We start from the raw sequence: 19,011 nt of genomic DNA, 5'->3' as shown, positions 1-19,011 counted from the left end.
AAGTCGCCCACTTAAGCCGCTTGCAGAAGGACAAGTCGTCAGGTTGCAGACAACCAAGGGACATGACCACCTTGGCACGGTAAGGCAGATATGCCACGTTCCTACATTGTCGAATCCGACGGTGGCGTCTACAGAAGAAATCGTCGCCATATTCTGCAGGTTGCCGAACCACCATCCCAACGAATTGACCCTGCAGAACTCAGTTTCCAGTCAACCGACCCAGCCACGCCGGACACTCTTCTTTCCACACCACAGCTCCAACAGGTACCGCGACCAACCCAAGTGCCTTCTCAGCATACAAACAAGCAGCAAATTCTTACACCTTCCTCCTTCACAAAGATACCGCATGATAATGCCCCTTATGTGACACGCTCAGGTTGCATCTGTAAGCCCAATCCAAAATACAACGTTTGAACTATGGACTTAAGGGACTCAGAACTTTAAAAAAAGAAAAAAAAAAAAAAAAAAAAAAAAAAAAAAAAAGAGAAGGAAAATTATGTATTAATACATTGGACTCTTGCCTTAATGGTCTAGCAATTTTTTATTTTCAATGTTGATTAACAAATTTTGTGTTTATAAGTATTTTGAGTTTTATTTTGTAAAGCTAAGGAAAGACATATTTTGGTTTCCAATTGAGTCATTCATTTAGATAACAACATGTTATACATAAATATATTGTTGCTTTATTGCAGATCAACGTTTGAGACATCTGCTGATTTATACTGTCTTAAGTCATTTGTGATACTAAGTTATTGTGTCATAAATTTTATCCATGTGGCATATTTTGGTTTTATAGGATGCACGAGCTATAAGGAGAGGATGTAAATCATTCTAACAAATGATTGTTTATGCTGTGTGCTATAACGGAAGCCGTACTTGCTGAAGGTGCGCATGCTCAGTAACTAGTTAATTGTATCTCACGTTTACGTGTTGTTCCCGCCAGTATGTCTATGTTCGGTTGTGATTAAAGCCACTAAAACCACAGTATGGTCTCCTCATGCATTTCGACAATAGAGGAGGCTGAGGTCTGCATGATCAGTCTGCCAACTAATTATTTCTCAATAATACACAATCTACAAGCAATAAAATTTTTGTGTCTGTTTCCTCTTTGTCAGGTCTACCCCCTGTTAAGATTCCAGTGGCTGAACTCTCATCATTGGGTGTTGTTTTGGTGCTTTTTCTTGTAGCACTTGTGGATTACTTATGGAAGTGTCAGAAGAGAAAAAGAAGAAAGATGTGTCCCAAACCGAAGGTGACCTTGAGCAAATCTCAGTTTGAGGACCAGGAGGTAGATGATCCTCTACAAGATCAATGTAGAAGTACTGATATGTAAAAACTAAAATATATGATGCTCTATATAGCATCGCAGTGGGTCCAGAGGCTAAACGCAATCATTGGGCACAAGGCGGGATCACACCCTAGAAGGGGCACGGTAGTATGATACTATGAATGTGATTAATATTTTGAATGTGTCATTTCACTTTTGTTTTGATTCAATGTTTAGTGTGAACACACTTTTCATTTGTGAAATTATTTGGCTGCCGCCGTGCGCCTAATTGTGAAGTAATACCGTGGGTTTATCAGCTGTGCTGCGTCACTGTAATCGCCAGTATGAAAAGCGTATGACACACCGATGAGATTAAATTAATCACTGCGCCCGAATCTCAGTGTATGTGTTCTGAATCGCCAAAAAGTCTGCGAATTCCAGCTTTTGATCGGCAAATTTTGGGTGGGGTGGGGTGGGGAGTTAAGCAAATAAGGTGTCGCCACTGACCCAGCCCTGGAAGCACCAGGAACCCTGTGGCTGGCTTGTGCTATTGCAACTGAAGTCAATTTATGGTGTGCCCTTTTGTATGACTTGCACTACTGCATTTAAAATATCTCTGGTGCACCCTTGTGTATGACTTGTGCTATTGCAACTGAAATCAATTTATAGTGCCCTTTTTCGCATTACTTGCGTTACTGTTGCACTCTTGTGTATGACTAGTATAAGTGCAAGTTAATTTAAAGCAGTTGTCTTTCATATAATATACTAAATTCACATGTAAATTGTAAGTTATTTTTGATGTACTGCTTCTATCCTTTACTCATTCTTCCATAAGTGGAAACAACCAATTATTGATTATAAAATCTATATCGGTTGAGGTGAAATAAAATGAAACTGCAATAATTAAACATTATTTAGTATTAAATCTGACACACAACCTAGTCACAAAGCATCAGGGGTAAGACCCCCTGACTGCGGTGTATTTGGAATTAGCAAGCTCAACAGGAGCTTCAGTGTCAGAAGATACAGCCATGATCCACAGCACTGAGCCCTCTCACATGGCAAATATGATGTCACAATTAATGGCCCTCCATTTAATGGAGGAACATAAAGGCGAGGACTTAATAAAGGTACCCAGCCAAATGACTACACTAGCAATAGAAAAACTTAAACACACTTTCTTAGAAGCAGAAGCAGAATTAGAAGCAGTGAAAACACAAATGATGAGCCCAAAAATATAGAACATCAGAAATGCTCGCAAAGAGCCTGATCAGTTAATGGCACTGCATGCTAAAACAGCAGAACTTGCTGCAGTCAAAGATGAACTCAAATTGTCTCAGCACCTGCAGTCAGAGACAGAATGCAAGCTAAATATTGTTAAAGCAGAGCTAGAGAAGGCAAGCTCATAGCTATTTAGCAACCAACAGAGAAGTACTCACACTCATAGGGAGCTGCAGAATCCAAAGTCTAAAGGTATCCCTGAGTCACCTTTCCCAACAGCCCCTACACCAGCTCCACCACTGGAGGTTAACAGAGTCCTCCCAAACACAGGTTCTCTTAGTTTAGCTATGTGCCCTCAGCACAGTACCAGACTCCCTCCTACAGGACCTAGACAGAATCACGCGCCACATAATGCGCTTCGAGCCAAAGTTGGATGGCTCAAATGAAATCTACTCGTACCTACTCGTTCCCCAGAGCCACGGTAGATGACAGAATCTAGCTGATTAGAAACATCCAGCAGGGAAGTCAGCAGTTTCATTGAACGGCAACCTAACTATGTCAGGAAACAATATGATGTGCTCTGTGACACTTTGGAGAAGGAGTTCTCCAATCAGCTGTCACAGGCAGGACTGATGACAGCACTGCAAGTTAAACAACAGAGTCAGGAGTCACGCCATCAGTATTATCACCGCCTTAGACAAGCTTATTTCGGGCCCCGAAATGAACCAGGAATGGAAGAAGAGTTGGATTTCAAAACACTGTTTGTCTTAAATCTCCATCCCAACACTAGTTATTATCTAGGGGTTGCAGCATGTCCACGCACACTGTCTAGCAAACAGCTGCATGACTCAAAGGCTTTGTAAAAGACCAGCAAACTTTAAATCAATGGCCAGAAATGCCACAAAATTTTAGCCATTATACTCTGCCTTCCCCTGTGGAGTTAGAGAAAGCCTCTAGGGCTGAATCATGGTGTCCAAAACCTGCTCCAACTCACAGGCTTACAGAAAATCAGGAGAATAATAAACCTTTACAATCCAATAGGTGTTCTCCTCACTCCAGTCCTCACTGATCAGGTGAAACCCAACATCACACAAAACCCTGTGTTAATCAGTTAATGTCAGGGCACCCTCAGAATAAATTCCCAGCCAGTAGGCATGAGAATCCAGCACCCAAGGATAATATGTTGGACCATGGATGTCCCCAAAACTCGCACACACGTGACAAAACCCTAGACAAAAGCCCCTGTCCTAACTTGACTAACGAGAACAAGGATGAGAACTGGCACCAGTGTGAAAGCTCAGATGATGCAAATGAGTCTGAAGTATCTGGAATTAGCACAGAAAGTCCAGTAACCACTGAACAGGTGTTTTTGCACCTGTGTAAAGAGGAGCGTCAGACAGCTGACCTCTTCTTAGACACCTCAGGTGAAACTGAACATTTCCCAAGGACCCCTGCAATTCAAACTTGCACGTCTGACCAATTTAATAAGGGGGGTGAAAATCAGACTCCTCTTAATGTCAAGGTTGTTCAAGGTGAACCACCTGCATCACAGTTCCTGGGCCATTTAAGAGAAAAGGGGGTTGCTTGTAGATTAAACCTGACAATAGTCCTGGAAAAGAAGCTTGTACAAGAAGCTCTCTTGGACACTGCATCAGACATCACTCTGATGTCATCCACACTCTTTGATGAAGTGTGGGCTGCAGCAGACCATGCCCCACGCAGATTGCAGTTACAAAACCATTCCCTCCAAATTGTGCCTTATTCATACACTGGTATCAAAATAAAGTCTGTGGCAAGAGTGCTCATAACAATAGGACCCATAAGTCTGGTTCACCCTGTATATGCGTCTCCAATTGAAAACAGTCCCTTCCTTATTGGCAAGGACCTGCTCAACAGGCTTGAGCCACTGATTGACTTAAAGTGTTTGAAAATCTGGGCCCAGGTTCACAAACCCCTGCCCATCTCACACTCACATCACCTTGAAGCTCAGTCCTGTCATCTATACCCCAGGTCCACAGAGACTATTAAAAACTTTCACACTCCAACAATGACTAAGGATGCCATGAGCCAGAGAATCTCAGCTCATGAAAAACAAATGACTGTCCACACAATAACAGTCCCTTTTGCTAACACCCATTCGGAACCTCAGAGCCGCATTTGCAGTCAGCCAGCAGAGACTGGAAAAGAGCAAAAAGAGGATGCAAAAATGGTTATGACCAAAATGTGTTCCGTGAAAGGCTGAAAAGGGGGGACAAGTTTCATAAGTACAACTCAATTAAACTGGACCAAAAGTCCATGAAAAGTGAAAAACAAGTTCATAAGCTCCTGCCACATGAGTCAGACCCACACAGGGTCCTAAATCTTTCCCCCACCGTTCATCCTCTGTTCAGGAATGTGAAAAAAGGTCAGCAAAGCACAGTCAGCACACAGTACTGTTTAAAAATATATATATTTTCTTCTGGAAAACTTATTTTTCTTAGTTTCTTTAGCAATCTAAGGTGAGAATGCTCACATTCAATGCCTAACAGGCTTATGCCCACTAGTCATGTTAAATCAGAGTTCTTAGTGGTTAGCTTAACCATAGAGGAGCACCCTGTTTATCCAGAAATTATCCAGCAAAAATTTGTTTTTAAATATTTGCATGAATAACTACCCCAGAAAATTTCCTTTGATAACAATAATATTTCCTAGTTAACAGACACTTTTCATCTCTGCATTGTCAGCTCAATGCTTCTAGAAAGAAAGTATGATCTGAAAGGGGGGATCTGTAGTATGATATGATGAATGTGTATTAATTCCTAATAAGAAATTTGACTTTCTGAGATATTATTTTAAATACCCAAACGTTAACTCTTTTCAGAGACACACCAATCAAGATTGGAATTTGAGATAGGCTTTTAAGAAAGAACTGGCCCTAGATTGGTGCCTGAAAGTCTGGGTCGGAGAGTCATAAACCTGACACTATAGGTCCTTTCAAGGAAAGTTTATGACCGGTGAAGATAAAAATGTTTCTTTGGACCGTTCTCAAAGTATTTAAAATTTACCAACTAATGAGAAAATAACAAAAAGGTCCAAAATACACTCTCCCTCTTCGGGGGAGGCATGTCCGTTACGAGAGAGTCGCAGACACCAGTCGAGTGAAGTTCAAAGCAAATCAAAGTATTTATTTACCAAAATACTGGATCCAGGAGAATTCACACATTGAGAACAGTCTAATACCCCTCCCAAGTGAAAATTCTGACCTCCCATCATCTGACTCAAAAAGTTATACCCATGATGACGTATAGCCTGGTGGTGAGGCGTTTCTGGCTGATTAGCGTATATTAATATGCATAATTTCACGTGTTAGTACTCAGCTCTTCACGTGCAATATTCAGGTGCCTGTTGTGACCCTGAAGACATTCATTATCTGGTCAGGCTTATAATGGGCCTCTCTTCTCAGCACTTTTTTTCCCTAGAGACTAAAATTTAGGGAGTTAGAGATACACTTCAAGGCCACAAGAAGAAGCTACAAATCAGCGCCTCCGTGCCCAACACTATGATGTCAGTGTGTTACAATCCTGGAGTGCACATCTGTTCAAGGTTAGACGTTAAGAATTAAAACTGTGTGTCAATATCAAGTTATCATGCCATATAGTGAAGTTAGCTTATAATATGTCTTTAGGAGTAATTATCATATGAGTTAGTAGTGCAGGATCAAGCAAAAATGTTTAACTACATGTGTAAGTAATTCATAATGTAAATGCTGGTTAGTCATTCATATAAATGCATATAGGGTACAGGATTTCACACCATGAGTATGCTAATTTAACTAATCATCATTTAAGGATATTTGTCAACAAACACAAAGTAATAAAATTGTTTTCTACAACACCGGGTCTTGGGGGATCATGGAACTTCTCAAATGCAGAGAGACACACAGACTCAATCTTGATTGAAATTCACACAATGTCCTCTTACACCTTTTTAAAGACTGTTAACTCTAAAACACTCAAACATCCCAAAGTTCTTACATGGAAAACAAGTTGTATAAGGGCACAACTGTTTGAAATTAATTCCATTTGGACAATCAAAATGGGTGGGATTAATTTACATGTGTTTAAAAATCATTTTTGTTTTATATGAATTTATGTAGAACCAAGGTAGCCACATACTATGTGTGTAGTTGGTTAATAATTATGTAGAACATGGTTGTCTTACACTGCGACCCTGAAATGGAAAAGTGGAAAAGAAGATGTATGAAGATGGTTGTCTTAATGATATTACTCTGTGTTAACATCTAATCTTTTATATTGAAATAGTATGATTCAAAATCTTGGAGATTCATTCAAAGGAGATGGTCTTCAAGCCTTTGTCTTGTCATGGGTCATAAATATTATGTGATGCCACTAACAAGGTTCAGGAAACAGCCAATCAGGAGCAAGAAATGCTACAGTTCTCCCTCATTGAGGAAGAATCAGGTAATCGGGGCAGGTTTTCTAAACTCTGGTAAACATCACACTTCTTCTTCGCTCTTTTAACACTCCTCTGAGACACAATCTTTGAGAATTTTTGGAGAGGAAGACATTTTCTGAAGAACGCCTCTCTCCTGCTTCCAGCAGACAATGCTTCTCAGATAGGGTAGTCAGAGAGCTCTCTTGCTCTACAGACGTCTCTGCAGGCGCAGACTCTCTCATGGCTCTCTTAAACAGTCTTGGGCCTCTCAAGTGTGGTCCAGAAAGAACAGATTTTTGACCTTCTGAGATGAGTCCCAGGAGAGACCTGCTTGGACTGTCTCTCACAATGTGGCAGATCAGCAATGACGGAGAATCCCCACAGAGAACTTCAAAACGCCACCAGCTCTTACGGAGGGTCGCCGTATCTGAAAATCTCAGGAGAAAAGGAACGCCCGCATCGTGTCAGAAAGCACCGCGTGTCAGCGACATGCTCCCAGTCCATCGCCACGGATACATAAGGTCACATGGTCTAATGTCTCTCATTGCTCAGGGTTGGTGCTGAATCTTTGCTGGGATAAACAATAGCTTTTCTAGAATTTAGGGTAATTCATAGAGAGGTTCCCTCATATATTAATCTCCCTGTTCCCTCATGTATCGTTGTAATCCATTTCATTATATGAATGTGTAATCAATATTCATTATTCTATTTTACAGTTAATAAACCAGTTGTGTGATAAAACCAATCCTTGGTTATTTGTTTGTGTGTGCACCTTTCTTGTATGGAATTATAACTTCTAGTTCAGATTCAATTTCAGAGTCAAGAACCCACGGCGGGCCAATGAGCAAAATTCATTAATATTAATTAATTCTAGCTAATTCTGCTGTATAATATGTGAAGATGGCCTTCTTGTCTAAGCTAAAATTAGACACTACGTATTATTTAATGGCTCCCAAACATGGAGCTTAGCAAAATGAATTAAATAATTAATTATTAATAAAATAATCATTAATTATCATTGACTCCGCTATGTAGTGCTTATGCCACAGCAACGTGTAATGTAATTTCCACTACACTGTGATGTAGTCTTGTGTGCGTGAATGCCAAATAAGTGAGTAACTATATTTTATCTGTTGTTTAGGGTGACCAGACCTGAGATGGTGAAAAAGAGGACACGTCTGGGGGATACAGACTGACGTACAGACTGATCAATTAAATGTTTACAGAGAAGGTTATCAGCCAATAATAATTCTCCAAATTTTATTTAAACTCTAGAAAAACAAAATCCCGGACGTCTGTGAAATTGCGCCCGGACATTTTTTTAAGTCTAACAAAGAAGACATGTCCGGGTAAAAGAGGACGTCTAGTCACCCTACTATTGTTAAACAACACCACTTCATGTAACTAAGTTAGAGATTTACTCTCCAATATTTATACTTAGTGCAGTAATCATGTACTGTTATTAGAAAGTGGTTGTTAGCGATTAGCCGTTAGAATCGCGTCATGTGTGTGAACTAGAAATACTGGTTTATATCACTCCTTAGGCACTCATTGTTTTCTATAGGATGTGAGCATAGAATGTAATAGTGATTATTCCTTTGTTTGATTACTTTACAACCACACATAGATACACATCTACTTACTGAATCTGCTAATGTGCAATGTTCTGTATTGCTGCTCTGAATTGCAAGTAAAGAGAGGAATATTTAAACATCTGCCTCTTTCCTGTGCTCTGACTGGCAACCCAGAGTGAATACCACTAATATAAACCTCGCCTACATCCCAATCAATTACCAGCATCCCCAACATTACTATTAAGTGTATATAAACGTATTGCCACCAAGCATACTCCAATATTTTTCAGCACGTCATTATTATGAAATCTTACATCAAACTTATGAGGAAATATGACGTTATTATGAGATATTATGTCATAAAAACGACATGTTATAATGCAGACCCATAATACAGGTTCTGGGCATAATATTTTTTTGAAGTCTTTCTGTTCATCTGATTGTAAACAGCGTCTTTGGCTTACTGAAAAGCGCTTTAAAAATTCCATTTGTTATGTTAATAATTTTGTAAGTTAATAAAAAGAATTATATGTTTACAATCTTTAGAACAAGCTGTGATTCCCACAGGGGAAGGATCTTTCTCTTTCCAGAGAATAGTTTACTTAAATTAATACTTTAACCTTTACAAGTCAAAAGCATTATGGTAAATGTATGTTCCCTAAATAAAGACATGCCTTCGAGGGTATCATTGCTGTGACATTTTTTTCTGAGAGCATGTGATAACTGACTAGATGTGTAAATAACGTCTACATCAGACAATGTTTTAAAAAATATCAAACACACAATTTTAAGAATTTTAGACATTTTCTTACTCGACTCGTTTTGTTTTGTTTTTTAAGTGTAAGGGAATGTAAGATCTGTTTACTGCACTTTGTGTCTTTAGGAGGGTAATACTACATTTAAAAACTACTGTATCCTTTGATGGAGAATGATACTATAAGAACAGGAGGTTATATTTTAACTGAGCCTATAAGCAACAGAGCATTGAAAAATAAAATATAAGCCGCTATTGCTCAGTCATATTTAGGCAAATTTGGGACAAACTCGTGTCCATGACAAAACATTTCATCTCAGAAATGACATCTTTATAGAAGGAAAAAAAACCTCAATTTTGAATGGGAGTAAATGAGACATGATTTCCCCCAAAACATTTGGTAGTTTCTGTTGTTTCACTCATTGTGAACCTTCAGCACAACCTTGAAAACCAGGTGATATTTTTAAATTTTGCTATGAGATGAAGACAACAAAATAACAAAAGCAATGTTCCTATAGATAGGACTTCGGATAATTTGCACTTCAGCAATAGTTTAAAAATTAGCCATTATTTATTATTTATTTATATCCGAATTGTAGTGGTTTAATGAAGTTGGCAAATTTACAGAACCAGTAGGGCATTAAATAAATAAATTCAACCACACAACAGTGACCTTCAGATTTCAAATATGAATATGTAATATTTATCTTGTTTATTTATGTGCTTTTTGTGTTTGTTTTTATGTTCTTCACTTTTTGTACTTTTGTTTTTTTCTACTCTTTCTAGTCCTTCTAAATTGTTTTCAACTCTGAAATATATTTGTTTCAACACTGAACAAAAACACACGAATGTACTTATTTTTGCTTGGTAAACATTTACGATAAATATTTATATTTACCTCATATTTTGTGTGTTATTTAGAGATGTGGCTTTAATATAACTTTGCACATACAACTAACCATACACAAGAAGGAGTTGGTCTCAGACAGGGGACAAACTGTACACATACAACTGCACAAACTTTAATGGTATGAAAATGAGTGACACCCCTCCAACCTCCCTCACATTCCTGATCAGAAGGACACAAAGTTTTCTTCACAGTACGCATAGGCTTTCCTTATCAGGGCTATTTCATGATGTTTTGAGGTCCTAATGGTGTTCTTATCTCCCCCCTGTTACTATGTATTGAGACTATGCACTAAACAGCACTAAAAATGTACTACTACAAACTATGAAGCTGGTCTTATTTCACATATTGTTTGATTGGTGAAAACTGAAAATACAGAATTGTTAATTTTGGTACAGGCCTTTACCTTATGATGGTGTTTTTTTAACATCCGTAAAACACTCTTCAAATGGATAACTACTATATATTTTTTTCTCTTAACATTTTCTTATTAAAAGTTGCTGAAAGTACAGCTTTCTAAAGTTGCTTCAGACTGGAATATTTTATTTTTAAAAATGTTCATTTAAAAATTTTTACTATAATGATCCTTTAGGGTAAAGATTCTTTCAGTGCTTGAGTGAATGGGACATTAATCACCCACCCATGATTATAAATGTTCTAAGGTTTAATACACAATTGTCCAATGCACTGTGTGTTGAATATCCAACTTGTGGTTAACAAAACTCGCTGTCATCATTTTATAATTCTTTCTTTCTTCAGTAGTAATACTTGTTTTACCCCTGAGGTCTTCAAAATCTTCAGGAGACCAGGAGATATTATTTATGGCTCTAAGAAAGGTGTAAGATTCTTTGGACATAAAACTCAAACTATTAAGAGAGGTGTTGTGTCCAGTGGGAAAAAAAGACAGGATCATTGATGCGCAAGGCAAGACCTATGTAGTCCATGACTTTGTTGCATGTAGTTGGACTAGTTTTGGTAGGTACCATCCACTTCACACCTAAATCCCCCACAAGATCTGCTGTTTTGGAGAATGACTGACCAAAACATTATGACATTATCATAATTTGTTAAAGTCACTCAGATCCTTACACTTGGCCATTATTCCTCCTTCCAACATCAACTTCATGAACCGATTGTTCACATGCTGCACGGCAGGGGGCACAGGAATGATATCACCAGTGTTATTCACTTTACCAGTCAGTGGTTTTATTGTGTCTGATGAGTATTAAATGCATGCTGTACATATGAAAACCTTTACAAGAAATTTATTCCGGTGTGCTATTAGTATAGTTTTTCAAAATTAAAAATAAATATGTAGAGGGTTCATTTTTATAATTTTTGGGTTAAAATATATGGGCGGCACGGTGGCGCAGCAAGTAGTGTCACAGCCACACAGCTCCAGGGACTTGGAGCTGTGTGACTGCAACACCACCTACTGCACCACTGTGCCACCGCATGAATGAATGAATGAATGATCAGCCTCTTTAATTTAGTGTATAATTCCACTATATAGAGTAGATTCACAAGGTTTACAATCCCCCCACCCACCACACGTCCCCGCACTTTTACTTGGAAGACAGCCACAAGCTCATTGTTCAAAGTGAAAGTGAATGAATTAAAACAAGAACACGTGCTACTGCTGACAGTTTTAGAATAATCATGTAAATTCAGTGTGGCACTAGATCCTTTTCACTTGTGAAGTTGTTGTTTCAGCACACTACAGACAATGCTGCATGGACAATGGATATATATCACTTTGGGTGAGTTTTCACACACAACACAACTCAGAATTTAACAAAAATTCCAGGTTTATCTTATCTTGCCTTTACATGATACAAGTCAGATCTCACTCTCCTGCAGATACACATGGGACATGTTAGTGATGACATTTTATTATTGGGACATTTTGGCTTTGTTTTACAGGATTAATTATACATTTGTTGTTAGTTTGATCAAGTTGGAAAATCTCTCCAAACATGTCTTACATTCCAGGAGACTCCAGACTTACAATTGATTACTTCTCATTGACTTTGAATTAAATCCATTTGTTAAAAACAATCTCTAGCTTAAATTTACACCTGATACACAAAGAAAAATTGAAATTGAGAGTCTTGTATTAACAGGAAGGATTCACCAGCTTAGGGTTTTGTTTGTTATTTTGATCAGTCCGTTCACATGTACATTTTAGGTATAGATGAGACTAGATAAACATTTTTAAGCCAAATTACTGAAAATCATTACTGGAAGTGATTCAGTGACGAGAAGTGACAGAAGGTGTAGATTTAACCAACTCATCAGGGGACACCCCAACAGTCTTCTTCCAGTCAATTGAGGGGGAAGTTTGTGAGTTGCGGTCTGATGGGAATGTCCTGAACAATAGATCGTTTGAATCCTGAAATTGATATAAATACTCTTATAGCTTTATGTTTTTATTGGCAAACCAGAGCTCAATAATACCTATATACAGCATTTGTTAAAAAAAAAAAAAAGTTATATATTCTCAACCTGACAGTATTGCTGTGCATTGATCTCTTAATATTGGATTAACAGGTTAGACATTTACTATAAAATAATCAAGCCCCACGTGACATTGAAGTGTGGAGCAGTAGAACTCTATTGTGATTGAGTGTCCTCCAATATGTGATGCAAACGTAATTATCCAACTTGAGTACCTAGGAGCCCTGCGGTAAATCATTCCCAGAAGAGCAGAACTGCTGTGAAAAACAGCCTCTTTGTTTATACTACTGATTATTGAAGATATATTGGATGAGCAGGTGTCCATACAGTGAGTTCTTCAGAAAAGTGTATTTCGTCTTGTTCTTGAAATGATTTAACTTAACACTAAATGTATTTTCTTTTCCAGTCCTGCTTGCTGTTGTTTCAGTCATCTATGCAGTTACAGTAAAGCTTGGACACAGTGCCACCATTTCTTGTAAACAGAACTGCACTACAGTAAAATGGCAGACTAATAACAAAGAGATTCTTCGGTTTTCTGGAGGGAAATGTACTGTTGCTCCAGAGTTCGAGGGCAGGACTGAATGCTCTGAAGAGAAAATCAGAAGGGGAGATATTTCCTTGATTATATTGTCTGTTGTGTACAATGACAGAGGCTGGTACTACACAACGTGTGACGGAAAGGACCTTTGTGACCAGAAGCTAGAAGTTCTAGGTAAGTTCTGACCTTAAGCTTTTCCAGTGGACTGCACTCAGTGTCCAAAGTGTTCATATAACGTCAAGGAGTAAAACTACATTGAACACAACAGATGGAGTCTCCCAGGACTTGATTAATCAAAGCTGGGCCATGTCTGGACTTAATCCATCCCTGGAAATATAGGACTACCGGTCAGTTTCCTGGACAGGGTCTAAGCCTGGACTACACAGGATTTTTAAATTCAGAATTAACCCCAGATGTAGAAGTTAGTTGTTCCATTGGAAGGAGAATATACTCCAATATAACACTTCCAGGTCCAACAATAATAAGATTTTTATTTTAGAACTGAAATTTGATTAAGCTTATGAAATTGATATTGTATTTCATTACAGTTCCCACTGTTGTAAATGTGTCTGTTGGAGCTCAGGCTACACTTCCATGCTTCGCTGAAACAGACAAATACTCAGACTTGTCCTCCATCTACATTCAGTGGGAAAAAGACACCAAGCTGGTGGTGAAACTGGAGAATGGAGTGATTTCGTATGGTTCTGGGTTTGAGCAGAGGGTCATGGTGTCAACAGAAGATTACAAAAAGGGGGACCTCTCTCTGAGCATCAATAATGTCAGATTCTCTGACTCTGGCTTGTTTAGATGCTCTCTTAAGGACGGAGCGTACGGATACCCACACGCAGTTTCTCTGACTGTTGAAGGTTATTATATTTTCATTTTATATTTTATACAGTTACTTTTTAAAATAACTAATAATATGTAGCAAAATGCTGGGGGAGAACAGATTACATTTGTTTTAAAACTGAAAATGTAAAAATCTAAATAGGAAAAAAAGAGTTGCATTCTGTTGTGCCATGTGAAAGCATTTATGGCACTGGCCAGAAGACCAGTGTTCACACCTGGAATAACTGGTCAGAAACATGATGCCCCTAAGAGACAAAAATGAGTGAGTGTCCATCACCATTTGTGCAAAAATTGGAATTTTAAGTGTACCCTTTTTTTAAATCACAAGAATAATATCAAGTATAACACTGTTATATGTTTACAGTGTCAGTTACAGAACTTCTATAACAGTATCTTTGGTGAAGTCAGTAACATTGAACTGACAATCAGCTGATCAACCTGCTATAAAACTGTTGTAGAAATCTATAAAAAATGCTGGTATAAAAGAAACTCTAAACTAGTTGTGGCTAAAGTAGTGTCTAGGAAACCAGCTGCAGTGGATGCAATCTATTATCTATTCATTTGTATATGATTACTGTGTGAGTCAAATATTAATTACACGTCTCTGTTTTCTCCCACAGTTCATCGGTTTGAACACTATATAAAGGAGGGTGACTCCGTCTCTCTGGATCTAGTCCTCCCAACTCCAGTGATGATGCACTTCTCACAGGACGGTGGAAACCCTGCAGAGTCCTGGATGTGCACCAAGCCAAAAGAAGACTATTTTCATTGTAAACCAGACTACGAGCAGAGAGCCTCCATCCTGAATAACGCTGTGGTGCTGAGTAAAGTCTCAGAGTCCGACAGTGGAATGTACACCATCACAGACATCAGAACAAATGAAGTGGTGGGCGTTCACAAACTAACAGTCATTGGTAAGTGTTTAAAGCTGTCCTGCTTGTTACTCAGCACTACATTAGAGCTGTTACTTTCAGTCTTTGTAGTACAGCAAAGGGGGCTTTTTTATTATTTACATGTATTAGACTAGGCCTGCAGGTGACAAAATATCATTTACAAGTATTTCTTACGTACAGTACATGTATTGTTCATGTCTACATCTGAGTGAAATGTACTTACGCTAAATCACAGCTTAGGAATTACTCTATTAAAGAAACTGGTAGGATATCAGATGTAGTTCCCGCTGAAAAACATTATAGAATGACTGTTTAATGCAAAGGGTGGGTTGTTAACAGCACAGGGAGGGTTTTAAAAGTCCAAATATTCGTTAAATACATAAAAAAAACATCTTTCCTCTACTTCGCGGAAATTCGTTTTTCGCGGCTGGTCTTGGAACGCATCCCCCACGAAATAGGAGGGATCGCTGTAATCAGGAAGTCCAGCAACTACCTTTTTAAAAAGAAAAAAACACACACTTAAATGACTCATCGGGTCTCGATGATCGAAATATTCCTTAAAAGCCTTTACTGATATAAATGTTGTATGTTGCTGTGAACCAAACAGTCAACGGAAACCAAAACCATCAAATTCATAAAAATCACAGGGTCCTCTAATTTGAGTGAATCAACTCATAATGTGGCTCATCTATGCCATCCTGGAGGAGCTGGACAACTTGGGCAAATTAAGGTATTGCCACATGCTTTCAGTAATGCCAAGGACAGTAACAAAATGCAAACCCAACAACAATCAGTCAGGAAGTATGAGAAGAGTGTAACTGTCTGTGGCCACCACCTGCACAAACAAACTTTTTTTTTGGGGGGGGGGGGGGGGGGGGGTTCTTGCTGTTGAGTGATATTCCTGAAGTTGAATTGGGTTTGTACTGTCATGATTAGATTTTCCTTTAATTATTATTATTATTATTATTATCATTTTGCCACTCTATTAGACACACCTGCCTTGGTTGCCATGTTGTAGATGTTAAATCTGCTCATGGCAGAGAAAGAGCATCCGTCATTTTTTTTAGATAATGAAAAGAACTCGAAACATTGCAAAGCATGAATCCTGATAAGGGATATTGCTCTATTCCTGGTCTATAGCTGGGTAATACTGACTTATATTTGCTGTTTTGTTTTACTTAAGGAAGACGGCTAACAGCATTACCAAAAGCGATACAAAACTAAACAACTCGTGTTACAAAAGATTTTCTGTGGTAATTAAAACAGTGAATATAAACCTACAGAAAAGTAAAATTCCAGCCATGTTCAAACACCACTCATTCTTCTGCTTAAACATACCTGTAATGGTTGGCTCTGGTGCTGGGCCGTCTCTGACCACCCGAGGGAGACATTATGCCGACCCCAGAGTTAATCAGACTCAATGCCCCACACCTGGGCAGAGGGCTTTTTAAGCTCAAAGACATGGCGCTCAGTACAAGGTCTTTGTCTCTACTGCGGGTCAAAAAAAAATATATAGAGCCAGTAATTTGGTAGAAGGGCTAAGAGCTTTTTCACGTCCCCTTTCTATCCTCTTTTCGAGTGTCTCCATATTTATCCCTGGGTGTTTGCTTCTCTTCTCTCTCTCTCTCCTACACACACAAAAACATACAAACAAACAAACAAACATTTGTTCTTTTTTGTTCTGACTGCTCTGAGCTTTACCCCTTACATTTGGTGGTTAATCCCACTGTTACAATACCGTTCCACCTTCAAAGAGCCAGAGCTTCTGAACGTTTAAACCCCTGCTGTGTCTGATCCTCTTGTACCGTCACAGCAGACACTAACACCACCACCAATTAGCTAGAACATTAGCTAAATGAACAACAAGCAGCACAGTGGTGCAGCAGGTAGTGACGCAGTCCAGGGACCTGAATGTTGTGGGTTCAAGTCCTTCTCTGGGTGACTGTGTTGGTATGTTCTTTCTGTGGGTTTCCACCAGGTGCTCTAGTGTCCTTCCATTGTCCAAAAACATACGTTGGTAGGTGGTTCAAAAGTGTTCATAGCTGTGAATGAATATGTGAGTGTTTCTGAACTGGATAAACAGTTACTGACAATGAATGACTAAATGAACAACAAATCAGCTCATTTTCTTTCCTAGGTGTCTATTTCTCTTTTTCAGGTATGACCTCTGTTATAACTTCAGTGGTTGTTGTCTCAATATTTGTTGGTGTTTTGGTGTTTGTTCTTGGAGCACTATTTGGGGTTCGTGTTCAAAAGAGGCGAGAGCAGACGACGAGGGAAAAAAATGGACACTTCTCAGTTGAGCAAAGTGAATGTAATAATATGACCTCAAAGCCCTGGACTGAGATGACAGAATCTCTTCATTCCCAGCCTGAAGACCAGGAGGTAGATGTGCAAAACTATATGTAGATGTTTACATAAAGCATAAAACTGAAAGAAAAAATCTTTTTATTTAAAATAATATGGGAATGTGAAACCAGTAGTTAGGTATTTGTTGGACCAATATTACTTTGCTCTCTTATACACTAGATTCAAAATCAACATAAGCCAAAAGATTTTAGAATCATGGTTAGCCTCTACATTCACAAATGCTAAGATCAAATCACCATCTTGAAATTTTCTAAAACAAAATTCACACATACTTTTGGATATGATATTATCCCCAAGTAAAGGACAAATTGATGCACATGCTTTTGCAGCTCTATTTCCTTGATGGAACTCAAAATGAATGCAGTGACAAATAAATTATTTTTCTTGTCATTTTCAAACTACTGAATGTTTATATTATTTTTATTGAATAAAATGACATTTGTTGTGTTTAATAAATTGCAACAGATGCCATAAAATGAAAAAGAGCAGGAGAACATTTTAATTTTGAATTACATTTATGTTACACAAAAGCTTTAAATCTACTGAGTACACATAAAATAAAATCCAATATAAAATAAATGATGGGCACCACACGTCTGAACCAGAAGAAATCTCTAAGATAGTTATTACATTAGGAATATGCTACCTTATGCCAGAGAGTTCAAATCTGTACTGAAGATTAGGGTTTAGCCAGGAAAAGCAGTAATGCAGAAGTGTACCACGTTTTACTACCATGGTATACCCTTATCTAGTCCCTTATTAGGACATTTTAGAGACTTCAAAATCCCTGAAGGCATAGTTACTATGTTTATTGTAATGGTGCCGCTAAAAACGTGAAAAAAAATTCTGTATGAGACCAATTCTGCCCAAAGATAAAAATATTTTAAAAATCTAGCACCTAGTTTATACAATGACTATTACGGTAACCACTGTGTCATTTGTTGAAATGCCATGTTATTTTTAGAATGCTTTCTCATTGTTGTGAGAACCGTTTTCATTCTGTTTTCATGAAGAGCAGTTCCAGGAAATATTTTGGGGAATTTGTTTCATGGTTTTTAGTTTCATCATTCACAAAATTTTGTTATGACTAATGCTTTCTTTTTTTTTACTACAGTAAACTCACCAGCTTCATCGCCATCATTGCCTTCCATAAGTGTGATGACCAACAGAAGAAGGGTGTCTGTTTAAAAAAGATGTAGCTAATATTTTATGGTGTTTTGTACTGTTTTTCTTCATGTCATACATGAAAATTGTTCCACTTGTATTATTGTTTTTTTTTTTTAATAAAAAAACAATTATATGTATAAAATAAAAGCCTTTGAAACAGACCTACTTTGGTTACTTCTTGTGACACTGGGTCTAAGACAGGAACTGGGTTCTCTGAACACAAAAGGGGAGCTATTGAAATAACACTGCCATAGGAAGAGGGGTTGTGTCCAGCAGAACGAGGACAGGGTCATGGGCAACCGAAACTTGTTGATGTAGAAGTGGAGCAAAGCACAGCCAATCTGTTCCAATACCCTGGAAGAACTACTGTAGCGCACACTGCTGACAATTTTAAGATTGGCTCCTACAGAAAGCTGTACACACACAAAAGCTCTTCCATGGGATGGGACCAGACAGTCTAGCCTTCATTCCCCATGTGTATCAGTCAACTCTGTGGTGCCAATGACTCTGTCTCCAGTTCAGTTTTTTATGGACCACTTTTTTTCACTTACTAAGAACTACATATCACCCCACAATACCT

At 38.3% G+C, this 19,011-nt stretch overlaps 1 protein-coding gene across 1 annotated transcript in view; it reads left to right on the top strand.

The window, feature by feature from the left end:
* The window catches only part of LOC136687465 (uncharacterized), a 37,035-nt gene extending 18,572 nt beyond the window's left edge, over positions 1–18,463 (top strand). Inside the window, exon 6 of the mRNA XM_066661892.1 lies at positions 18,379–18,463. Coding sequence (XP_066517989.1) covers positions 18,379–18,381 — 3 coding nt within the window. The 3' untranslated portion in view covers positions 18,382–18,463. The remainder of the gene's footprint in view (positions 1–18,378) is intronic.
* Positions 18,464–19,011: the final 548 nt, after the last annotated feature.

Source organism: Hoplias malabaricus, chromosome 2, assembly GCF_029633855.1.
Source record: "Hoplias malabaricus isolate fHopMal1 chromosome 2, fHopMal1.hap1, whole genome shotgun sequence".
Classification (NCBI taxonomy): Eukaryota; Metazoa; Chordata; class Actinopteri; order Characiformes; family Erythrinidae; genus Hoplias; species Hoplias malabaricus.
The sequence above is the reverse complement of the archived record's forward strand: the minus strand, read 5'-3'. Positions and strand labels throughout refer to the sequence as shown.